The 23,294-nt window shown below is 44.9% G+C and overlaps 2 protein-coding genes across 5 annotated transcripts in view; one reads left to right on the forward strand and one right to left on the reverse strand.

The window, feature by feature from the left end:
- Window positions 1-13,395, forward strand: part of SANBR (SANT and BTB domain regulator of CSR) — a 40,732-nt gene extending 27,337 nt beyond the window's left edge. For 2 of the 3 annotated variants that reach the window (XM_035110906.2, XM_035110904.2), the window contains 7 exons: window positions 2,585-2,684; window positions 7,338-7,432; window positions 8,158-8,186; window positions 9,185-9,258; window positions 9,934-10,022; window positions 10,175-10,272; window positions 10,995-13,395. In XM_035110906.2, coding sequence (XP_034966797.2) covers window positions 2,585-2,684; window positions 7,338-7,432; window positions 8,158-8,186; window positions 9,185-9,258; window positions 9,934-10,022; window positions 10,175-10,272; window positions 10,995-11,031 — 522 coding nt within the window. In that variant the 3' untranslated portion in view covers window positions 11,032-13,395. The remainder of the gene's footprint in view (window positions 1-2,584; window positions 2,685-7,337; window positions 7,433-8,157; window positions 8,187-9,184; window positions 9,259-9,933; window positions 10,023-10,174; window positions 10,273-10,994) is intronic. The other variant, XM_035110905.2, reaches the window with a different exon arrangement.
- A 3,177-nt stretch (window positions 13,396-16,572) lies between these two features.
- Window positions 16,573-23,294, reverse strand: part of USP34 (ubiquitin specific peptidase 34) — a 104,352-nt gene continuing 97,630 nt past the window's right edge. For both annotated transcript variants that reach the window (XM_035110901.2, XM_035110900.2), the window contains 5 exons: window positions 22,239-22,318; window positions 21,374-21,514; window positions 20,178-20,324; window positions 18,923-19,082; window positions 16,573-17,835 (listed from right to left, as the gene is read on the reverse strand). In XM_035110901.2, the coding sequence (XP_034966792.2) occupies window positions 17,228-17,835; window positions 18,923-19,082; window positions 20,178-20,324; window positions 21,374-21,514; window positions 22,239-22,318 (1,136 nt within the window). In that variant the 3' untranslated portion in view covers window positions 16,573-17,227. The remainder of the gene's footprint in view (window positions 17,836-18,922; window positions 19,083-20,177; window positions 20,325-21,373; window positions 21,515-22,238; window positions 22,319-23,294) is intronic.

Here is a 23,294-nt window from a genome sequence, read left to right on the forward strand (position 1 = left end):
CCCAGCCACTCTGGCCAGCTTCCAACAAAACATTAAAATACAGAAATCCATCAAACATTAAATGCTTCCCTAAACAGGGCTGCCTTGAGATGCCTTCTAAAGGTCTGGTAATTGTTCTCTTTGACCTCTGGTGGGAGGGCATTCCACAGGGTGGGTGCCACTACCGAGAAGGCCCTCTGCCTGGTTCCCTGTAACTTGGCTTCTCGTAGCGAGGGAACCGCCAGAAGACCCTCGGCACTGGACCTCAGTGTCTGGGCAGAACGATGGGGGTGGAGACGCTCCTTCAGGTATACTGGACCGAGGCCGTTTAGGGCTTTAAAGGTCAACACCAACACTTTGAATTTTGCTCGGAAACGTACTGGGAGCCAATGTAGGTCTTTCAGGACCGGTGTTATGTGGTCTCGGCAGCTGCTCCCAGTCACCAGTCTAGCTGCCGCATTCTGGGTTAGGTGTAGTTTCCAGGTCACCTTCAAAGGTAGCCCCACGTACAGCGCATTGCAGTAGTCCAAGCGAGAGATAATTAGAGCATGCACCACTCTGGCAAGACAGTCCGCGGGCAGGTAGGGACTCAGCCTGCGTACCAGATGAAGCTGATAAACAGCTGCCCTGGACACAGAATTGACCTGTGCCTCCATGGACAGCTGTGAGTCCAAAATTACTCCCAGGCTGCGCACCTGGTCCTTCAGGGGCACAGTTACCTCATTCAGGACCAGGGAGTCCTCCACACCCACCCGCCTCCTGTCCCCCACAAACAGTACTTCTGTCTTGTCAGGATTCAATCTCAATCTGTTAGCTGCCATCCATCCTCCAACCGCCTCCAGACACTCACACAGGACCTTCACCATCTTCACTGGTTCTGATTTGAAAGAGAGGTAGAGCTGGGTATCATCTCACAGCGGCTGCATATAGATGTTAAAAAGCATGGCGGAGAGGACAGAACCCTAAGGCACCCCACAAGTGAGAGCCCAGGGGTCTGAACACTCATCCCCCCCCACTTTCTGAACACGGCCCAGGAGGAAGGAGCGGAATCACTGTATGACGGTGCCCCTAGCTCCCAAGCCCTCTAGACGGTCCAGAAGGATGTTATGGTTGATGGTGTCAAAAGCCGCTGAGAGATCCAGCAGAACTAGGAAACAGCTCTCACCTTTGTCTCTAGCCTGCCGGAGATCATCAACCAGTGCGACCAAGGCAGTTTCAGTCCCATGATGAGGCCTGAATCCCGACTGGAAGGGATCCAAATGGTCAGCAACCACTCACTCAATCACCTTGCCCAGGAATGGAAGATTTGAGACTGGGCGATAGTTGGCCATATTGGCTGCATCTAAAGACGTTTTTTAAGTAGTGGTTTAATAACCGCCTCTTTCAGCGGGTCTGGGAAGGCTCCCTCACAGAGAGAAGCATTCACCAACCCGCAAAGCCCATCGCCCAGCCCTTCCCGGCTAGCTTTTATAAGCCAGGATGGGCAAGGGTCAAGGAGACAAGCAGCCTGTCTACATCCTCGGAGGTAACAGATTGGAATTGATCCCACACAACTTGACTAGACAGGACTCTAGCACTCCCCCGCCCCGGCCCTGCTCCCACGGTGGAGTCTACCTCTTCCCGAATCTGAGCAACTTTATCTGCAAAAAACTTTGCAAAATCATTGTAGGAGATCATGTGGCCCGTACTGGGCCCGGATGGAGCAGGTGGTTTCGCTAAATTGCGAACCACCTGAAAGAGTCTCCTCCTGCTGTTTTCTGCAGATGCGATAGAAACGGTGAAGAAGGTCCTCTTCGCCGTCGCCATTGCCACTTGGTAGGCTCAAAGTTGAGCTCTAGCCCGTGTCCAGTCTGATTCAGAATGAGTTTTTCGCCACCGGCGCTCTAGCTGTCTCAACAACTGTTTCATCGCCCTCAGCTCTGGGGAGAACCACACGGCTGTCCGGGCTCCATGCAATCGGAGAGGGCACTTCAGAGCCAGACAGTCAATAGCCCTGGTTAACTCCGCATTCCAGCGGGCCACCAGGGAAGCAGCTGAAAGGCCATCAACATGGGATAAAACATCCCCTACCACTCTCTGGAAGCCAATTGGATCCATTAAGTAGCGGGGGCGGACCATCCGAATCGGATATCTAAAGCACTGAGCAGCGTCCTCATTAAAAAGAAGAAGAAAAAGATAATTAAAATGCATTGGGGTGGGGATACCTATAAAAATTGATCTCTTTTTCAAAACCACAAATGGTCTTATCAGCCTGAAGCACTGATTCCTATCTCCGTTGTTTGAGTTTTGGCTCACATTTGTCCTAGAAGCCATGATGTAACATAATTGAGTATTGCAAAATTTGAGACTGAAGTTGTTTCTAGTTAAACTTTTTTTTAGAGTAAGTTAGGGTAGTCTGTTTTGGTCTTCACCTTTACATATCAGTAATACCAACTAATGGAGGCGATGAAGGCTCATCAGCAAAAGCAGTTGGAGGATGTCAGCTGTCAGTCTTGCTTACTTGTCAGGCCTTGTGTTTTTTACTGGTTTGCAGAGCAGGAGAAACCTGTGGTCTTTTGAAGAGAAAAAGTGATAGTTGTTATGCTTTTTCCTTTGACAATGATAGAAACAACAGTTGTTGCTCTCAGAAGATGATGAATACACCACTGGCTCTGAGGTCACAGAGGATGAAGTAGGTGATGAGGAAGAAGTATACAAGAAACCAGGTATATTCCCTGCCTGTGACCTTGCAGGTGTTCTCTGCTAGCAGTTAGGGATTTCTCTCTCTCTCTCTCTCTGTGTGTGTGTGTGTGTGTGTGTGTGAGAGAGAGAGAGAGAGAGAGAGAGAGAGAGAGAGAGAGAGAGAGAGAGAGAGAGAAGAAGAAGAAGAAGAAGAAGAAGAAGAAGAAGAAGAAGAAGAAGAAGAAGAAGAAGAAGAAGAAGAAGAAGAAGAAGAAGAAGAAGAAGAAGAAGAAGAAGAAGAAGAAGAAAAACAAATCTGGTCACAAGTAGCTCTATAATTTTTAATTACAATACTAAATTAAAAATTAAGTAAGTATTGTAATTTAAAATCTATGTGTGATGCAGGTGAGCATAAACCTCCATAGTTATATACAGCTCAACATGTGGCTTTAAAGGTTGTAATCCATGCACTTGGCTCCCCTTAAGTGCAGTGCTGGCCCACCTGTTTCACCTTGTAAGCATTTTGGTGTACTGGCCAGGAAGGTTTTTAAAACAACAAACAAATTGTGGAATGTTGTGGAATTGTGGGTTGGAACAGGTTTGAAGTGGAATGATAAGTATGTGGTGGGTGGTGGAATAAATTCATTCAGGACATTAAGATCAGCAAAGGGAACACAGTTACTCTTGTTGTTGTTGTTTAGTCGTTTAGTCGTGTCCGACTCTTCGTGACCCCATGGACCATAGCACGCCAGGCACTCCTGTCTTGCACTGCCTCCCGCAGTTTGGTCAAACTCATGTTCGTAGCTTCGAGAACACTGTCCAACCATCTTGTCCTCTGTCGTCCCCTTCTCCTAGTGCCCTCAATCTTTCCCAACATCAGGGTCTTTTCCAAGGATTCTTCTCTTCCCATGAGGTGGCCAAAGTATTGGAGCCTCAGCTTCACGATCTGTCCTTCCAGGGAGCACTCAGGGCTGATTTCCTTAAGAATGGATAGGTTTGATCTTCTAGCAGTCCATGGGACTCTCAAGAGTCTCCTCCAGCACCATAATTCAAAAGCATCAATTCTTCTGCGACCAGCCTTCTTTATGGTCCAGCTCTCACTTCCATACATCACTACTGGAAAAACCATAGCTTTAACTATACGGACCTTTGTCGGCAAGGTGATGTCTCTGCTTTTTAAGATGCTGTCTAGGTTTGTCATTGCTTTTCTCCCAAGAAGCAGGCGTCTTTTAATTTCGTGACTGCTGTCACCATCTGCAGTGATCAAGGAGCCCAAGAAAGTAAAATCTCTCACTGCCTCCATTTCTTCCCCTTCTATTTGCCAGGAGGTGATGGGACCGGTGGCCATGATCTTGGTTTTTTTGATGTTGAGCTTCAGACCATATTTTGCGCTCTCCTCTTTCACCCTCATTAAAAGGTTCTTTAATTCCTCCTCGCTTTCTGCCATCAAGGTTGTGTCATCTGCATATCTGAGGTTGTTGATATTTCTTCCGGCAATCTTAATTCCGGCTTGGGATTCATCTAGTCCAGCCTTTCGCATGATGAATTCTGCATATAAGTTAAATAAGCAGGGAGACAATATACAACCTTGTCGTACTCCTTTCCCAATTTTGAACCAATCCGTTGTTCCATATCCAGTTCTAACTGTAGCTTCTTGTCCCACATAGAGATTTCTCAGGAGACAGATGAGGTGATCAGGCACTCCCATTTCTTTAAGAACTTGCCATAGTTTGCTGTGGTCGACACAGTCAAAGGCTTTTGCATAGTCAATGAAGCAGAAGTAGACGTTTTTCTGGAACTCTCTAGCTTTCTCCATAATCCAGCACATGTTTGCTATTTGGTCTCTGGTTCCTCTGCCCTTTCGAAATCCAGCTTGCACTTCTGGGAGTTCTCGGTCCACATACTGCCTAAGCCTGCCTTGTAGAATTTTGAGCATGACCTTGCTAGCGTGTGAAATGAGCGCAATTGTGCGGTAGTTGGAGCATTCTTTGGCACTGCCCTTCTTTGGAATTGGGATGTAGACTGATCTTCTCCAATCCTCTGGCCATTGCTGAGTTTTCCAAACTTGCTGGCATATTGGGTGTAGCACCTTAACAGCATCATCTTTTAAAATTTTAAATAGTTCAGCTGGAATATCATCACTTCCACTGGCCTTGTTATTAGCAGTGCTTTCTAAGGCCCATTTGACTTCACTCTCCAAGATGTCTGGCTCAAGGTCAGCAACCACACTACCTGTGGTGTACGAGACCTCCATATCTTTCTGGTATAATTCCTCTGTGTATTCTTGCCACCTCTTCTTGATGTCTTCTGCTTCTGTTAGGTCCTTACCACTTTTGTCCTTGATTATGGTAATCTTTGTACGAAATGTTCCTTTCATATCTCCAATTTTCTTGAACAGATCTCTGGTTTTCCCCATTCTATTGTTTTCCTCTATTTCTTTGCATTGCTCATTTAAGAAGACCCTCTTGTCTCTCCTTGCTGCTTTTTGGAAATCTGCATTCATTTTCCTGTATCTTTCCCTATCTCCCTTGCATTTTGCTTGCCTCCTCTCCTCCGCTATTTGTAAGGCCTCGTTGGACAGCCATTTTGCTTTCTTGCATTTCCTTTTCCTTGGGATGGTTTTCGTTGCTGCCTCCTGTATAATGTTACGAGCCTCCATCCATAGTTCTTCAGGCACTCTGTCCACCAAATCTAAATCCTTAAACCTGTTCCTCACTTCCACTGTGTATTCATAAGGGATTTGATTCAGATTGTATCTTACTGGCCCAGTGGTTTTTCCTACTTTCTTCAGTTTAAGCTGGAATTTTGCTATAAGAAGCTGATGATCTGAGTTACAGTCAGCTCCAGGTCTTGTTTTTGCTGACTGTATAGAGCTTCTCCATCTTTGGCTGCAGAGAATATAATCAATCTGATTTCGATGCTGCCCATTTGGTGATATCCATGTGTAGAGTCGTCTCTTGTGTTGTTGGAAGAGAGTGTTTGTGATGACCAGCTTGTTCTCTTGACAGAACTCTATTAGCCTTTGCCCTGCTTCATTTTGATCTCCAAGGCCAAACTTGCCAGTTATTCCTTTTATCTCTTGATTCCCTACTTTAGCATTCCAATCCCCTGTAATGAGAAGAACATCCTTCTTTGGTGTCATTTCTAGAAGGTGTTGTAGGTCTTCATAGAATTGGTCAATTTCACTTCCTTCAGCACCGGTAGTTGGTGCATAAACTTGGATTACTGTGATGTTAAAAGGTCTGCCTTGGATTCGTATCGAGATCATTCTGTCATTTTTGAGATTGCATCCCATTACAGCTTTTGCCACTCTTTTGTTGACTATGAGGGCCACTCCATTTCTTCTACAGGATTCTTGCCCACAGTAGTAGATATGATAGTCACCCGAACTGAATTCGCCCATTCCCTTCCATTTTAGTTCACTGATGCCCAGGATGTCGATATTTATTCTTGTCATCTCATTTTTGACCACATCCAGCTTACCTCCATCCATGGTTCTTACATTCCAGGTTCCTATGCAATATTTTTCTTTACAGCATCGGACTTTCCTTTCGCTTCCAGGCATATCCGCAACTGAGCGTCCTTTCGGCTTTGGCCCAGCCGCTTCATCAGCTCTGAATCTACTTGTACTTGTCCTCCGCTCTTCCTCAGTAGCATGTTGGACGCCTTCCGACCTGAGGGGCTCATCTTCCAGCGTCATAACTTTTATATGCCTGTTGTCTTTGTCCATGGAGTTTTCTTGGCAGGGATACTGGAGTGGCTTGCCAGTTCCTTCTCCAGGTGGATCACGTTTAGTCAAAACTCTCCACTATGACCTGTCCATCTTGGGTGGCCCTGCATGGCATAGCTCATAGCTTCTCCGAGTTATTCAAGCCCCTTCGCCGCGACAAGGCATTGATCCATGAAGGGGACAGTTACTCTTACCACTTCCTAATCTTGCACAGAGTACTGCTGCTCCAGTCCTCTTGAAATTAGACAAGCGCCTTGAAATTTAGTTCTAAAGACATTTATGTTTTCTGAAGGCTTTCCTTGAAGTGTGACGTAGTCATTTTAAGAAATATGAATTGTAAAACCAATTGCAGAAATTGTTTTTATCGTTTTGTATTTTATCTCTTTTCTCATTGCTTCAGTAGCTTTTGGCTGCAAAGAAGTTAATCAATCTCTTAAATAGAATAACTAATGATTACTGGCTTGTGGTGATGTGCTTCTTCACTGGTGGCATGGGTGTTAGGAAATGAACTCACTACTGAAACTCAAGAAGCCCCATCTGTATTGGCATATCACCGGCTTTGGAATATGCACCTTGACCACACAACCAGAGTCTTCTAGTTTTATTTGCTGTGTTTTAATAGTATTGTTTCATTGCATGTTTTAATCATGGATGTTTATATTTAATGCTTGCATAATTGTTTTTTATACTTGTAAACTGCTTAGAAGCTTGTTTTGGCAAGAAGCAATATATAGATAATGCAAAAGTGATAAATTAACTGGTGTTTGCTATTTTATTTGATGACGAATGTCACTGCACAGGGAGACAAATCTGTCACACTTTGCAGTACTGCTCATATTTCCTCTATAGATCAGCCGTGAAGAGAGAAAGAGATTTCAGAATTGCATCAATTGGCTGTTTTCTTTGAGTGTGATAAATGGGGTGGGGGGGAGACGACGACTTATAATTGACTTATGCATATTATTAGCAGGAAGAAAAGAGAGGTCAAAGAAATCCCACAAACATCCAAAGAAACAAGTGTCTTCAACCAGTGTTCAAAAGAAGGAAAAGAATCTGGAGAAGGTAAATCCTGAAATATCTTATCAACTATTATGCAACCTTTGTGAGGACCTAAGTCTTGCTATTTCTCTGTGAATTCATCCTGTACCTTTGTTACTTTACTGAGGACAGCATGAACTTCACTTTGATTTAGTTTTTTTAACCTGGTCCTGAAGATCAAGCTGTATCCAGTGAGAGTTGCTGAAATCTCCACTAAACTCAGTGGGACTTCCTTCTGAGTAGACATGGATAGAATTGCACTGTTTCTCAGGCTGCAATCCTATGGTGAGGTAGGGAGATTGCATGGTGATTGCTCTGCTGTATCCCAAAGTCTTGTCAGCTTGCTGTGGGGCCAGAGAGAGGGGAAGTAATGCCTGCTGTCAGAACACAGCTGGTAGTGTATCTGTTTCTGTGGAGCTTTCCACTAGTATACTGAGGACTCTTTCAGGTGAATAAGTACCTTTATGTCAGTGGTTTAGCATTTAGTCTGCTTCCAGTTGCCTCTCCAGCCACTTTTAGGATTGCTTTGCCTACCCATATATATCTATCTGCCTCCAGAATCTGTTGCAATATGCTAAATTTGACTTTAAAACATTATTTTTTAAAAATTAAAAATGCTTTTTTTTTTGCTTTGAACAACTGTGTCTTGAGTAGAATCCTATGCTGTTTGGTAGCTTGAAATTCTAAATAAGTAACATTGATCTAAGGAATTTAAGCATACCGTCTATATTCTGCCTTTCTCTCGACAGACTAATTCCAGAGATGCATCTCCTTTTATGTAAGTATTTCGGCTGATTTTTAAAGGAAATGCAATTACGGTAGAATGCTTGGGCAAATGCATGAAGCGTAGGTGTCTCAGTGGCTATTAACTATGAAGGTTAAGTTGAGCCTTCATGTTCAGAGGTGGCATACCTCTGGACACCAGATGCAATTTAGGTTTGTTCTTCATTCTCCTGAAGATTAAACGGGAATCCAGTGCAGTCAGTTCAGCAATGATAAAGATTGCTTTTAGGAAAAGAGAATCCCCACTCATTGGACTGGTTCACACACAATGCCAAAGCATAGTTCTTGTGCTACAGGTATGAGACTCACTCATGTGCTTCTTCCTCCCTTCACATTCTCAGTTAGGTTTTCTCTTGAACAAGGAATAAACTAAGCTCTGTTTGGGCATACAGTCTCCTTAGGTGAAAACAAACATGCGGCAGTGAACAAGGATGCACTGCCAAGCCCTGCGCACCCAAGCACCACTTTTTCACTGTTTAGAGCTCCCCATGAGTTTGAGGGTGAAAGTGGGAGAGAGACCTTCTACCTGTGGAGGCTCCCCATGCAGTTTAGAACAGCACACAAGGAGTTTGAATGGCCAGATAGTCTACACCTGAACTGACAAAATGTGGCTTGTGTATCATCTCCAAACCAGAACTACAAGCCAGTTTTCAAACAGTAGTTTGCATTTCTGGCTTGGATGCAATGGCAAACTAACTGAACATGGGAGGAGGAGGAGGAGGAGGAGGAGGAGGAGGAGGAGGAGGAGGAGGAGGAGGAGGAATATGTGAACACAAGGCTTATTTCTGGCATGCCAAGCCATGGTTTTGGCATGACGACTGAATGGGCAATTTTGCCCCACATTCCAGAGGTCCCTGCATTTCTCTCACTTGAAGCAAGAGGTGGCTTCAAGTGAGAGCAAGTGGTGGCCCTATGAACGGTGTTTGACTTTTCAACAAAATAGTGCTGATTATTTGATTTTGGCTTCTCATGGCTTCTCTCCTGTTTAATTAGTGTGAGCATGCAGCAGAATAAGTGGGACGCTTCCAGATCACTTAGATTCAACCAGGATGCTCAGAGAGAGGAAGGTAAAATATACATTTTTCAAAATATTTGCCTGATTTATGTGTTGTAGCAGCAGGAAATAAATAAAGCTTCATTCCACAGCTGTGTGATTATTGATATGGCAGGGTTCCATGAGAGAGAAATTGTGCCCGTACTTCCTTTTCTAATGCCAATGGAACCCTATAAGCCTCTTAAAAGTATCTAGGGATACAAGCTTGACAAGCTGAACTGAACTGCCCCGTGTCCTTTCTCTGATGTGCACAGAACGAGCTCCTATGAAAGGAAGCTTCCCAGGTCATGTCACTTCACCCGCCTTAACAGAAGAACTTGCTAAATGAGGAACTTCTGAAATTATGGAATGAAGGGCACCTTGTGTATGTAGCATATGCGCAACAAACACGCAAACTGCTCTATGGCGCCAGGAAATTGTAGCTTTGTAGTGTTGGGGCAGGAAGGAGCTCCCAGCAGCAAAACCCCAGTACCTTACCAGTCTGCATTTCCCAGTATTATTGGGGCAGGGGCATGATTGTTAAACTGATACAAAGCAGAAATATAAAGGTAGATGTAGGAGTGACACCTTTGCAGGCGTGATTGGCAGAAGCAATTGTATCTCTTCCCCTTGCTTTGCAACAGTGGTGTCGACATGGCACAAGAACAGCCCTTTCTGATCCTCTGTTGCTATTTCATGTTCCTTGCAGATCAGCGGAGGATGGTCGAAATAACCGGGCACCTAATAAAAATGAGGCTGGGGGAGCTTGACCGGACAAAATCAAAAGAGAACAAAGAAGTGAGTCTGGTGTTGGTGCTGGTGGGAGCTCTATCACACTTCACCTTTGGTTAGCAAGAGTCTACCTCCCAACCTGCCTTTTGGTGCATGCAGTAAAAAAATAAAGCACAGGTTGGTTAACAATTTCTTGATTTGTCTATTGCGACTTTCAGTCTGCAGCTGGAATTTATGCAAGACTTGAAGCTCAGATCAGGGCAGCGGCACAGGCACAGGTCAACACCCGCCAGAACGTCCCAGAAAAAAATATGAGGTAAACCCTTTAATTCAAATGGGGTGGGAAGAGACGAGAGAAGCAAGACGTCTTGACAAAATCTTATCAAAATGTTCCTCTGCCAAATCCTTTTTATGAAATGGCATGCAAGACTTTCCCCTACAATTAGGGTATCTCCACTCTGACACAATATCTTCCAGAATGTTCTGTGAACTGCTGCGACTTCATTTAATTTACAAGACCTGTACCTGATTTAGGGATTTTATTTGGGGGTTCTCTTAGTACCAATATATTCCTTATGTTAGATATGCATTACTTGCTTGCTTTGGTGAGTTCTAAACTTAAAAAGCACACCACCCTAACTGGCAGTTATTTTTATTTTGCTGGTGCTGGTGCTAGTGTTGGTGTTATAATGTTTTAGTCTTGTTAATATCAATACTGAATCACTGATGACAATGTGCAGGTGACCAAAAGTCACTGAAGTATCAAACCAGGCATAGGCAAACTCGGCCCTCCAGATGTTTTGAGACTACAATTCCCCTCATCCCTGGCCACTGGTCCTGTTAGCTAAGGATGATGGGAGTTGTAGTCCCAAAACATCTGGAGGGCTGAATTTGCCTATGCTTGCATCAAACAAACTGTTCTATAGTTGACAATTAATGACCACTGAGCCGGTTACAATCATAGCTGTGAATAACTTTCAATGGTACCTTTTGTCTCTCTGTGTGTAAAAAAACCCCATGTATTTCTCTTAAATCTAGGATTAAAAGTCGCTTTGGCCAAGGCCGTCCCACGTAGGAACAATTGTACACAAAGCCGTCAAACAGAAGCCAAAGCACTTTTCTGCCTCCTTGGACTGCACTAGACTCCAGAACCTGGGCATGCCTCTTCCTAAAGCTTTCAAGTGACTGAATGCCATGTAAATTATTCTCTCTTTTTTTAATGAGTTGTAAATACGTCATTTCTTATATTAAACCAAGTGCATTCCCCCCTGCCCCCCACCTAGCAACGTTGCACTTATAAACCTGCAAAATGAATATAACACCCTCATTTTGTTGAGGGTCGGAAAGAGTGGTGCTAACAAACTGGGGTTATTTCATATTCACGTGCTACTGGAATTTGGGGAGTGAATCAAGCCTTGGCCTTTTATCGGCATTCTGTCTGGATACTGTGTGGCTCTCGCTTTTTCTTGCACTCCACTAGAATGGCTGAGGCAAATCTTGCTTGTGCAGGCTTGGCTGTGAGGTGGCTCCAAGGAGGTTGACACCTCTGCCTTTTTAATGTAGCTTAGGTCAACACTGAATAAAGATGGCTAGCTGCTCCTTTCCCTCTGGCAGTAAGCTTCCTGGCATCCAGGGAAGCTGGGCATGTTGGGAGGTGGTTCACACCGAGGCTTCTTTAGTGTTAAAGGAAGAAGCCATTCCTGGAAAAGGAAGAGCAATTGAGCATGGGGGAATATCATGCTCTCTGCAATCCATAATCCTTAGTGGGTACAGGTAACTTGCTGAGTCTGTGTCTTGTGTTTGGCCGCAGGGCAGTGCAGATGGACAGATTAGGGCCAAATATATTTCATGCTATACCTCTGCTTGGGCCATTTTCAGGAGTTGTGCCTAACCTCATAGGTAGCCTACATCTGATAGAGAGCACATCCAATATTCTGAAGCAAATACAAGTGTGGACACATCTGATGGATTGGGAAAAGGCTGCTTGCAGGCTGTTTGTTTGTGGCCCCAGTTGAGTGGGCAGCAGTTCATATGCCAAATAGTCAAGTGCCACTTTTTGTTGGATGTAGAGTTACTTTGCATTCTGAGCATGATGCATTCTTTATACCATTTTTATTCCACTTTGTGCTCATCCGAGAGGGTCCTTTATCTGCATTTTGGCACAAGGGGGTTTCATTCTGTTGTCGCCTGTGTTGTACATTTTGTATGCATATACCTCTTTATACAGATATTTTTGCAGAGGCATTTGTGCACAAAGGTCTTGCATTGTCAGTCTGTTTCTGAACCTGCATTGATCATTCTAGCAGAGTTAAAGAAATGGAACCCATCTTGTAGCAATTCTTGCAGAGTAGAGGGAAATCCTTTGTTTTCAGTGACAATTCCTTTTTTAAAAAAACTGGCAAGAGACAAGAACAAGAACTGGACGTTTCAAACTGTGGTCATAGATCATACTTCCCTTTGCCCCTACTGAGATATATCTCTCCCACAGCTCAATACCCTTTCAAAATGAACAGTCTTGATTTTTAAGCCACCTTGCCCACTTACTGAATTTGATTATTAAAGCAATGGTCTGGTTTGCATGTCACATTAAACGGAAGTTAAAATAAACTATGTTTAAATGTGAACAAAAAGTGTGGGATTGTGAATGCTTTGTTCTTCTTAGCCATGTTAATGAGAATCAAGCCTTCGCCTGGCTTGTCATGTCATGTCATTCAAAACTGGGCTATGGTTTGTTTCTTCAAAAAACCACAAGTAGAAGCCCTGGTATCTCGGAACCTGATTTGAATGACACAACAAGACAGGAGTAATCCACCTATAATTTTGAAAGCATGTGCTAGTGCACTGCTCAGTCACATTAAAGCCATCATTTATTTTAACATGGGAACCAGGCAAATTTATGAAAGGAGCCTGAAAGGATATCTTCTGAACTGGAGCATTAAGTTTTTCCTTGTCATCTGCAATGATGTCTGCTATGCCCCGCCCCCCTTTATCTTACGCCCCCTTCATCTTAAATACATCCAAATATGACTAAGCAAAGCTATGGACAGGAATCTTGGTTTGTGTGTTATGCCACAAAGAGAGTCCTCACGCTGTATCCATTAAATTATGACAACAACAATAATATAGCACATGTCTAGTTCTCATGACTGAGACTTGGAAAGTAAGCTGCTGTCTGTAAACAAGTTGTAGACTAAGTATGATGAATAGTATATTATAGTAATGAACTCAAGGGATTTTTTTCTTCTCAAAGCTGTGTAAAGAGATGCACCAAATGTTTGTGTTTAAAGCAACACTTTGTCAGATGTTTAGTGCACACACAAAAAATCCAAATACGAGTTAATAAAGTTGAAGTACCATACCATTTTCATCTGATTTATTGTGGGTTCTGTGTAGGCTACCCTCAGTCTTTTTCTCCACCCTCTCCTGCCAGCTTCCCGATCGTAAGGGCCTAATGCCAGAGGAGCCCCTGCAAAAGTCACAGATCAACAGCAGGGAACATGGCTTTGCATAGTAAAGGTCCCAGATTCAATTCCAGCAGCAGTTGTGGGGAAGACTTCTGCTTTAGACCCCAGGGAATTGCTGCTAGCCACTATAGCCAATATTTGGCTAAATGTAAAAGGTAAAAAATGAGCCCTGGGCGGTTAGGTCCATTCAAAGGCAGCTATGGGGTGCGGTAGTCTGATTTGGGTATAAGGCAAATTTGTATTCAATGTTTTGCTACAGCAGTGCAATGTGTTAAAATACCAAGGTTGTTGGTATCATAAATGGATGTGAGCTGATTGAACTCTGTCAAAGATGGAGCGAGTGGGTCCCTAGGACCATAGCTGACCGAATTAAGGCAGGAGCCAAAATTGTCATTGCTTTACTAGACCACCAAAAAGGTGGGAGGTGCAATTGCTGTTGCCTGATTGCTCACAAGGGCCATAGCAGGAGCTTGAAAGATGCAGGAAGTAGACCAGGGGTCGGCAAAGTTTTTGTGGCTTGGGCTGGTTCACGGTCCCGCAGACGCTGCGGTGGGACAGAGTGCGCATGCACACGCTATTTCCAGCGCGGAGGAGGCGTGCACAGCTTCCCATTGGCTGCAGGAGCCGACCAAGTGGGTGGCAGAGGTCCCCGACTGGGTGGCGGGGGTCCATGGGCTGCATTGTGACCCATGGGCCTTAGGCTGCCAACCCCTGAAGTAGACTAATAAGCATTGCAGGAGTTGAATGGCTTCTGCAGAGCCCGTCCCATAGTAACAGAAACAGGTGGTACTGGCCAAATGTCCCTACCCGGCCTAGCTGATGCAGGAGGTAATTTGGATGCCTCCTGCATGCCAACTGGGGAAATGGGTAAGCGTTTTCCCCCACTTATGACCAGCATGGAACATCATCACAATCCAACTGTGATGCCACAGGGAAAGTTTGAGAACAATGCTGAAATTGATCGGCCTGTATAGCCTGCATAAAGGACATTTTGCAATATTTTAACGTTGCTCAGCAAGCGAAAAGCCCAAGCGGCATGTGTACATTTTGCTAAGAGTTCTGAAACTTAGTAAGGCAGACCTCATGACTCTCTATGTGTGTGCTGAAACACTGCATCACGATAAAATATTGAAGTGAAAATGCCACTTAATACAGGCCAACATCCACTATAAGTCAGTTCGACATGCTTTTTGTATGTTCTCATGTAGCAGAAAAGTCATATTCGGTTAGTAACAGGCCTTTCCACCAACATGTTAGCTGTTGAGTCATTCAATTCTTGCTGGATTGAAACAAATTATTGGTGAATAAAAAAAATCTGTGTGTTTATATTAACTCCTAAATGTACCTATGAGGTGATTCCTGAATGGGTTTTTTTATTCTAATATGGTGTGTCATTATAATTACATCCCTATACCATTTATCCAAGGATCACAGGACAGTTTAGAATATAAACACACAATACATACAGTAACAGACAAAAACAATTCCCCCCTTCCTTGATTAAACATGCACAGATTGCTTAATTAGCCAAAGGCCTGGAAGAGGAATGCTTTTCCCTGGTGCCTTAAAATATGTGATGAGCCACCACAGAAAAGGGGCATTCTTGTGTCACTGCCCTCTGTATGTCTCATGAAGGAGGCACGCGAAGAGGAGCCTTCAATGATGATCACAGGGTCCAGGTCGTGAGAGGTGGTTCTTGAGGTGTTGCAGTCCTGAGCGGTTTAAAGCTTTATAGGTCAAAACCAGCACTTTGAATTGAGCCCAGAAACTAATTCGCAGCCAGTAGAGTTGGGCCAGGATCAGTGCAATATGCTCAAATGGTCTTGACCTAGTAACCAACCCGTCCACTGAATTCTGCACAAGCTGAACTATCTTTAGAGGCAGTTCCATGTCTAATGCATTGCAGTAATCTAACCTAGGGGTTACCAGATCATGGATAACACACCACAGGAGCACAGCAGAAGGAAGCTGATAGAAGGCGCTCCACGCCACAAAGGGCAACTAAGCCCCAAGCAACAGCAAGGGCTCCAGAAGCACCCCAAGCCGCACATCTGCTCCTTCAGGAGTGTAACCCCATCCAGAGCAGGCAGCCTCCCATCTCTCTGCTCTAGGGAACTGCCCACTAACAGTACCCATCTCTTAGCAGGGCTGAGCTTCAGTTTGTTGGCTCTCGTCTAGGCCATTGCTGAGGCAAGACGTTCCAATACATCCACTGGCTATCAGATTGGTAAGACACGCAGGAACAGTGGGAGGAACCAGCTGGGGAACCACCAAAGGCAGGCAGGCAGGCTCAGAGCCCAGGGAATGGTGGTGAGACAATGATGGGTGGTCAGAGTGAAGAGACTGGGAAGGTGTGTTAGAAGCTGAAGGGGTAACAGGGCTCAGTGACCTGAGAGTCTGGCAGAGAAAAGTCAAGCAGAAGCAGAATCCAGTGAGTGGGAGAAGGGAGCTGGGAGAGTGAAGTCATGGGTGTCCCCTCCCTCTTACTCCCAGAACCAGGTGAGACGGGAAGAGCAAAGACAGGTTGCAAGCAGACAGAGACTGACTGCTTGCAAGTAACCCTGGGGAGGAGGCGGCATAAGAAAGTTGGGGAGCAGGGGCTTTTAGTCTCTGCAAATGATTTCATGGAGTAGGACCTATGGGGCAAAAGCTGCTGTGCTCATTAGGCCCGAAACCCAGCCAAGTCTCTGAAGATAGGTGGGTCAGACAATCTGCACCCAGGACACTGGAGGAGGGGACACATGAACTTCTTCTTCCAGAGCAGGGGTTGGCAACCTAAGGCCTGTGGGCTGGATGCGGCCCTATTACCTTCTCAATCTGGCCCACGAGTGGTCTGGGAATCAGCGTGTTTTTACATGAGTAGAATGTGTGCTTTTATTTAAAATGCACCTCTGGGTTATTTGTGGGGCATAGGAATTTGATCATCCCCCCCCCAAAAAAACATAGTCTGGCCCACCACATGGTCTGAGGGATGGTGGACCGGCCCACAGCTGAAAAAGGTTGCTGACCCCTGTTCCAGAGGGAGAACTATAAACAAGTACTGGGTCCAGTTCATCATATCCCAGACTAGCTTGAGTCACCCACTCTTAGCTTGCAGCTTTGGTTAAAAAAACAAAACTGGAGCACTGAGGCAACATATATAAAAACGAATGAAAAGTCGTCACAATCAGTTTAATGAAGTGCACAGAATAGCAATCGGTCATGTCAATAAAAATAAAACAATTAATTTTACATCAAGTGTGCTTTATTTCCTCCACAGGTATTCTGTTAAATAAAGCACCATATATATATATTTATATATATACTGTCAGGCCACAGCTAGAGGATTCTTTACAGAATCAAATTTCTTGTGGTTGTTTAGTATACAAGTAAACTTAATTTTGATAATAAAAACCACAGCGATTGGAGGCAATTTGCCTCTATTGTAAGGTACAAAACTGGCACAGAGGACACCATATTATACACAGTAAAAATGCCATCAGTTTAAATTACATCATACAGGGTGAGGAGACCCTGTTCTCCCAGACAGCCATATTAAATGAAAGCCACTACAGTGAACTTTGAATTACATAAAACATATTCATTATCTGATTGCCCTTTAAGAAAGTGTACGGTAGATGCTAATTTTTTTCCTTTTTAATCTGGAGTTCTGCCTGACCAAGAATTAAGCATATAAATTTAATCTTGCAATTCAAGCAGAAAGCACTGGACAAACTGAAGCACAAAACAGAAATAAGCAAAACTTATACAAACAGCATTTTTTTGAAGGGGGAAAAAGACTTTAAAAGCAGACATGCTCCTCTATTGTCAAGAAGCAGCTTGGTTTCCTTTGCCAGATATCCTCGAAACCACATGAATCGTAGACTCAATGGTCCTGCAAAGGATGTCTAAAATGTCTTGCTGCTGCTGCATGTGACTCAAGAGTCCTCTGGAATGGCTGCAACTGAGCGACAAGCCAGACTCGGGGTCCTGCGAGGCTTGACCTTCACAATTTTTCAAATCTGTGAGGTCAGACAGAACAGCAGAAATGGATGTGGAGGGGAACTCTGCGTCATCCTCAACAATGTTGGAATCCTTGGAGCTCGGTGGCTCTTTCAGCTCTTTACATTCTTCAAATCTACCACTGCCTGGCTGTTCCTCCCCATGCTGTGAACGGGCAGCTAGCATCATGTCTTCAGAGAACGAAGACGGAACTTCCATCCGGTACTCTTTAACGGAGCTGTTTTCAGGGGAGGGCAGGTCCTGCTCCGTGCCTGGGTCAATGATCGAGGAGTCTCTTGTCTCATTATCTGAGGTGCTAGTTGGCGTCAAGGCCTCCCTAGGTTCAGTTTTCAGATCACTGATGCAACTGTCTACTGTGTGCTCCTCATCGCTGCTAACCCGTCTTCTTTTTACTGGAGTAGCTCCTTCATCATCTATAATATGGTCGAAATACAGTATGCTGTAATATACACATCCGATTTGCTCCATAGCAATGCTTCCCCAAACTTTTAACACTCAGGGCAAAGGCACTTTTTCCGGAGCTATGGTTCACTCTTAGACTCAACAAGAGTCAGAAATTGTCTTCACCGGCTACTGGAACAATGGGCAATGCTTGCAACTAAAGATAGCTCAGCTAACCACCCACATTTGGCTCTGGACCTGTCCAGCAATTGATATCCCTTGGCAAGAAAATAAGGCAGGCTGCCCTTGGGTCAGGAAATGGGACTGTGCTTTCTAAGGAATCATCTGGCCTCCTGGGAATCTCACTGCATCTGTAACATCTTTACCCAGGAGGATGTCATTACTCTTGCACTGGATGTCTTTATGGCCAATATATGGGTATCCTAGTCAGAGTGGGAGATGCATCCAACATGACGCATGCTCCAAAATGCAGGCTATGGCTTGATTTGGACACAGCTCCTGCTTTCCTGTGGAGCAACATCAAAGCGCTCCAGTTTTACACCTGCTTAACCCAGTTAGTGAGGGACGCGGGTGGCACTGTGGGTTAAACCACTGAGCCTAGGGCTTGCCGATCAGAAGGTCGGTGGTTCAAATCCCTGCGAAAGGCTGAGCTCCTGTTGCTCGGTCCCTGCTCCTGCCAACCTAGCAATTCGAAAGCACGTCAAAGTGCAAGTAGATAAATAGGTACCACTACAGTGGGAAGGTAAACGGCGTTTCTGTGTGCTGCTCTGGTTCGCCAGAAGTGGCTTTGTCATGCTGGCCACATGACCTGAAAGCTGTACGCCAGCTCCCTCGGCCAATAACGCGAGATGAGCGCCGCAACCCCAGAGTCGGTCACGACTGGACATAATGGTCAGGGATCCCTTTACCTTTTTAACCCAGTTAGCAGCTTAAAAGGGGTGGGGGTGCTTGGCATTTCAGGGACACCAGTAAGGACACTGGGCAAAGGGGCAGCAAGTAATCAATATAAAGAGAGTGAGTGAAATCTGAAAATGCAGTTAAGAGAAGCCAAATCAGCATCTAGAGGGGTGGGGACTCAAGGACTACTCCAGAACAAACCTTTAGTTTTTCTTTCTTTGGCTTCTTGCTCCTGCAGCGAGTTCTTCTGTTGCTGACAAGTCCTGCATTTGTTTAACAGTTCTTGCAGTGTTGGAATTAGGGCAGCATTCAGCTGTTTGGGGGTGTGCACGGAAAGCAGCAAAGTGAGGGCTCGAAGGTCCTGGAAAAGAAAACACAGAAAAATAAACTTACTTAATGAAGATCCAGTTCTAAACTCCGAAAGATCTGACGCGGGAACATTGAAATGCTACTGAAAGGATTCTAAGATGTCTGCATCCCGGCAGAACGGACACCTGAATCATTTTACTATGACAATCTTAAACAAGCAACTTATGCTCTGATGATGAACTTAATAGGCTGCCATGGGAGAGGACTGCCCATACTGACCACACAGTTTTATTAGGGCTGCAATGTTCAATCAAATTAAAAACAAATGTTTAAGCAATTAATAAGGTGCCCTGGCTAAACAGGCACATTTCATTTTTTTAAAATTTGGAAGATAAATATATAAAACACAGCATCTTGAAAGAGAGGCACCCTCACCTCTAAGCATGGTGTGCGCATGATTTGAACAAACACCAAATATGCTCACTGCTTCACTTTTTTTTTTACCCATATGAAAATGTTTACTAACTGAATCAACGGCTGAATCAACTAAAGCTTGCACGATTCTCTTCACCCAGCCTCCTCAGAACAATCTGAATGTCTACACAGGGCTCACTGAGGGGTACTTGCACACACCAATTACTTCTAGCTACATGCCCTGACTTCCTTATCTAAATTTTGCCAAGTAACACCATTGAAGTCACAGCTCTGGTTCAGAGGTAACATTATTAGCCTAATAAACCATGGTTTCTCAAACCATCTTGTATACCTTCTTGTGTTCCCTTGTGTGCCTGATTTTGGCGCCTCCATTGCTGCTTGCTAAACTGCAGTATCCCACTAGGTCTGAACCAAGAAAGTGGTGGTTTAATTGCTGATTGCAATTCAGGACATGAGACCAGCATCAATCCTGGTACAATTCCATGTGCCATTCTTTTTTTCCAACCTGGAATACTGAGAGCAATTTCCACTGCCCATCTCAAAAAGAATATAGCAGACCCAGAGACTGTATAAACTAGGCATTTTTAAAAAACAACAACAACTTAGTTATGACTTTTGGATACGGTACATACACTGAAGGCACAGCAGAATGAAAATAAACCTCTGGTATTTATTTTAAGCTGAAAGGGAGGGGGGAAGAGAGGTAACTTACCCCATTTAAAGTGGAGCTTGCTTTAAAAATTTCAACTCGCTGATTGGCGAAATCTGATTCTAAGCTCTGATACTGGTTGATCAGATTTGTAACCAAATTATTGATTACTCCAGCACAATTTGCTTCAGAAAAAACCTGCCCTTGCACCTGTAAAAAAATTAAACATGATTTTTAAACTTGGCTGTCAACACATGAAAGTGGTATGTGTGCTTTGATATTCCTTTATTGCCGGGGGGTGCTGGACACGATAACCCCCGGGGTCCCTTCCAACTCTACAATTCTATGATTCTGTGACTTATTTCAATTGGTCAGTGGCCTGCAGAAGTAGCAGCAATATGTGTATTCTGTCCTCACGTTTGCTTGGAAGTGTGTGGATTTTCTTTCTTAGATATGACGGAAATATGAAACACCTTTCATCCCACTCCCTACTGAACAAACTCAGCAGAAGCTCTATCCTTCGAGTAAGGTGATTTGTAAAGTAAAAGTAGGCTCCACCTCAACAAACAACCTACCTACATTCTAGGAGTCCACCCAGCAACCTACGGCCGAGTGTTCCTTTTCTTCAATCACGCCAAGCCTACGTGTGGTTACAATCTAATTCAGTGGTTTTCAACCAGTATGCTGTGGCACCCTGGGGTGCCTTGAATGATAGTCAGGGGTGCTGTGGACAACACTGGCCTGTCCCTCTTTGCTTCCCTTCCCCCTATGATGCCCTCTCGCATCTCAGCCTCCCAAAGACTTGCATGGCTGTTTGTTGCAGCAGCAGCAGCAGCAGCAGCAACCCTGGCAGCAATCCCCCCATGCAAATTGAGCCTCTGGGGCTGGCCAAAGGGTACTTCCCAGGCCCCTGTGGGGCAGTGTGAGGAGGAACCTCTCTTTAGGGCGGGGGAAGGGGCAGCTCAGAGACCAGGGGTGGCGGCAGCAACTGCCCAGAGGACTCCCAAGAAAAGGGGAGAGGAGGCTGAGGGAACACTCCACAAGGGAGGGTGTTTGAAAAGGGGTGTGGGGCTGCCAGCTCTTCAGGCAAGGGGTGACATAACTGGGCTCCTGAGCCCCACAGGGGTGCCGCAAAAAGAATGTAGTTGCTCATGGGAGCCGTGGAGACAAAAAGGTTGAAAACCTCTGGTCTAATTAATATGAGTCAAAGCTCTGTGAGGGTGCATTGAGCAACACACACAGATGCCTGATGGACATACCTTGAGAAGAAAATGTGTTAAGAAAGTGTACACAACGTTGTTATTGAGAAAGGTCCTTTCGTCCATGAGGATGCACTTAATGTATTCTGCAAACACAGGATCTTCGCACAGGAGCTTGATGCAGTTCTTTGACATGGCAGACTGAAGGGAGAAAGAAAAGGAAGGCTTCAGAACCAGGGCCAGTTTTGTGTTGCTGCTGGAGACAACGGCTGCAGTCTTTCACACACATGCACGAGACAACACTTATTCACTCCAGCAGGGCTTGCGAAGGCAGCTTAGCAGAGAAGTGCCGCTCCAAGTTGCCATGGTTCCTCAGCACTTGCAGGCTGCTGTACCAAGCACAAGGTGCTTGCGTAGGAAATAGCAGCACCTGCTGCACTGCTTATAGCAGGGGTCAGCAAACTTTTTCAGCAGGGGCCCGGTCCACTGTCCCCCAGACCTTGTGGGGGGCTGGACTATATGTTGAAAAAAATTAATGAACAAATTCCTATGCCCCACAAATATCCCAGAGATGCATTTTAAATAAAAGGACACATTCTACTCATGTAAAAACACACTGATTCCCGGACCGTCTGCGGGCCGGATTTAGAAGGCAATTGGGCCTGATCTGGCCCCCGGGCCTTAGATTGCCTACCCATGGCTTATATCTAGACCTACACTGGTTTCACATGTGGTAAATGGGAAGCTGGGCTTATGCCAAGGTAAGACTCTCTAGCCACCTAGCCCAATGGTGTCCCTCCAACTGGCAGCAGCTCCTAGGGGTCTCAGGCAGGTAAAGGTCTTTCACAACATCTGCTACTGCAGATCATTTTAAGTGAAGATTGTCAAGGACTGAGAGCTGCTTGCAAAGCACACAACATTTTACCTGAGTTTGGCAAAGCTCAGTCCAAAGTTTGGGAAACAAAGCTAGATGAAGAGGCAAGCCTTCGTATGCGACGAGGACACCTACAATTTGGAAAGAGAAGCAGTAGCAATTTCAGATCATGATCAATGATCAGCAATATACAAAAAAGCGAACAGGATGAATTGTGGGGATGATGATGCCATTTCTCCGTTATAAAACAATATGGATACAAAAATATATGTTTATAGTAAGTCCCAACCGACTTTGCTCCAGGCTCCACAGATGCCATGTGACTTGCAATGCGACCCTATGCATGCTTACCCAAAAGTAAGTGCCAAGTGCTTAGTGTGCTGGAGTAGGAGCTGAGAGACCTTGAAACCCAATTAGGCCAATTGCAATCTCTAACATACCTCACAGGTTGTTGTGAGGATAAAGTGGAAAAGAGGAGACATATATTCACCACCTTGAACTCCTTGGATGAAAGGAGGGTTAGAAATGTAATAATAAAGAATGAATCCTGTACTGCTTTCACTGCTATTTAAGACTAGGTCTTAATGGGTTGGCAGCGTAACAGGGTATCTCTCTCCCATGAGCCTGGTCAGCATTTCCAATGGTCAGGAACAATGAGACTTGTAGCCCTACAACTCATGGAAGGCTATGGACTCCCAACCCCCCCCCCCAGAGCCTTACAATGAAAGATCTGCTCAATGAAATGCTCAGGTACACTTGAAAATGAAATGTTGTAAATACACTGTTGCATTTAGTCTTTTGTTTAAGTCAGCATTTCTCAACCGCTGTTCCACGGCACACTAGTGTGCCGCGAGACGCTGGCTGGTGTGCCGCGACGTGCGGCGACGTGAAGGGCGATTTTGCAGCTGCAAACTCCACCTCCCTGGGCGTTCTATTTCTTCGCCCCTTCTAGTTTCCACAGACCAATCAGCTTTCATTATTTCCATTTTCCCCATGCCTCACGTGACAGGATCATCCCAGAATCCTTTAGCCAAGATGGCAGCCCCCAGCAGCTAATAGTGCCGCACGTGTGTCTCTTTTTTGGAAAATCGAGCGGACTTCAAGTAG

This window comes from Zootoca vivipara, chromosome 3 (genome assembly GCF_963506605.1).
Source record: "Zootoca vivipara chromosome 3, rZooViv1.1, whole genome shotgun sequence".
NCBI lineage: Eukaryota > Metazoa > Chordata > Lepidosauria > Squamata > Lacertidae > Zootoca > Zootoca vivipara.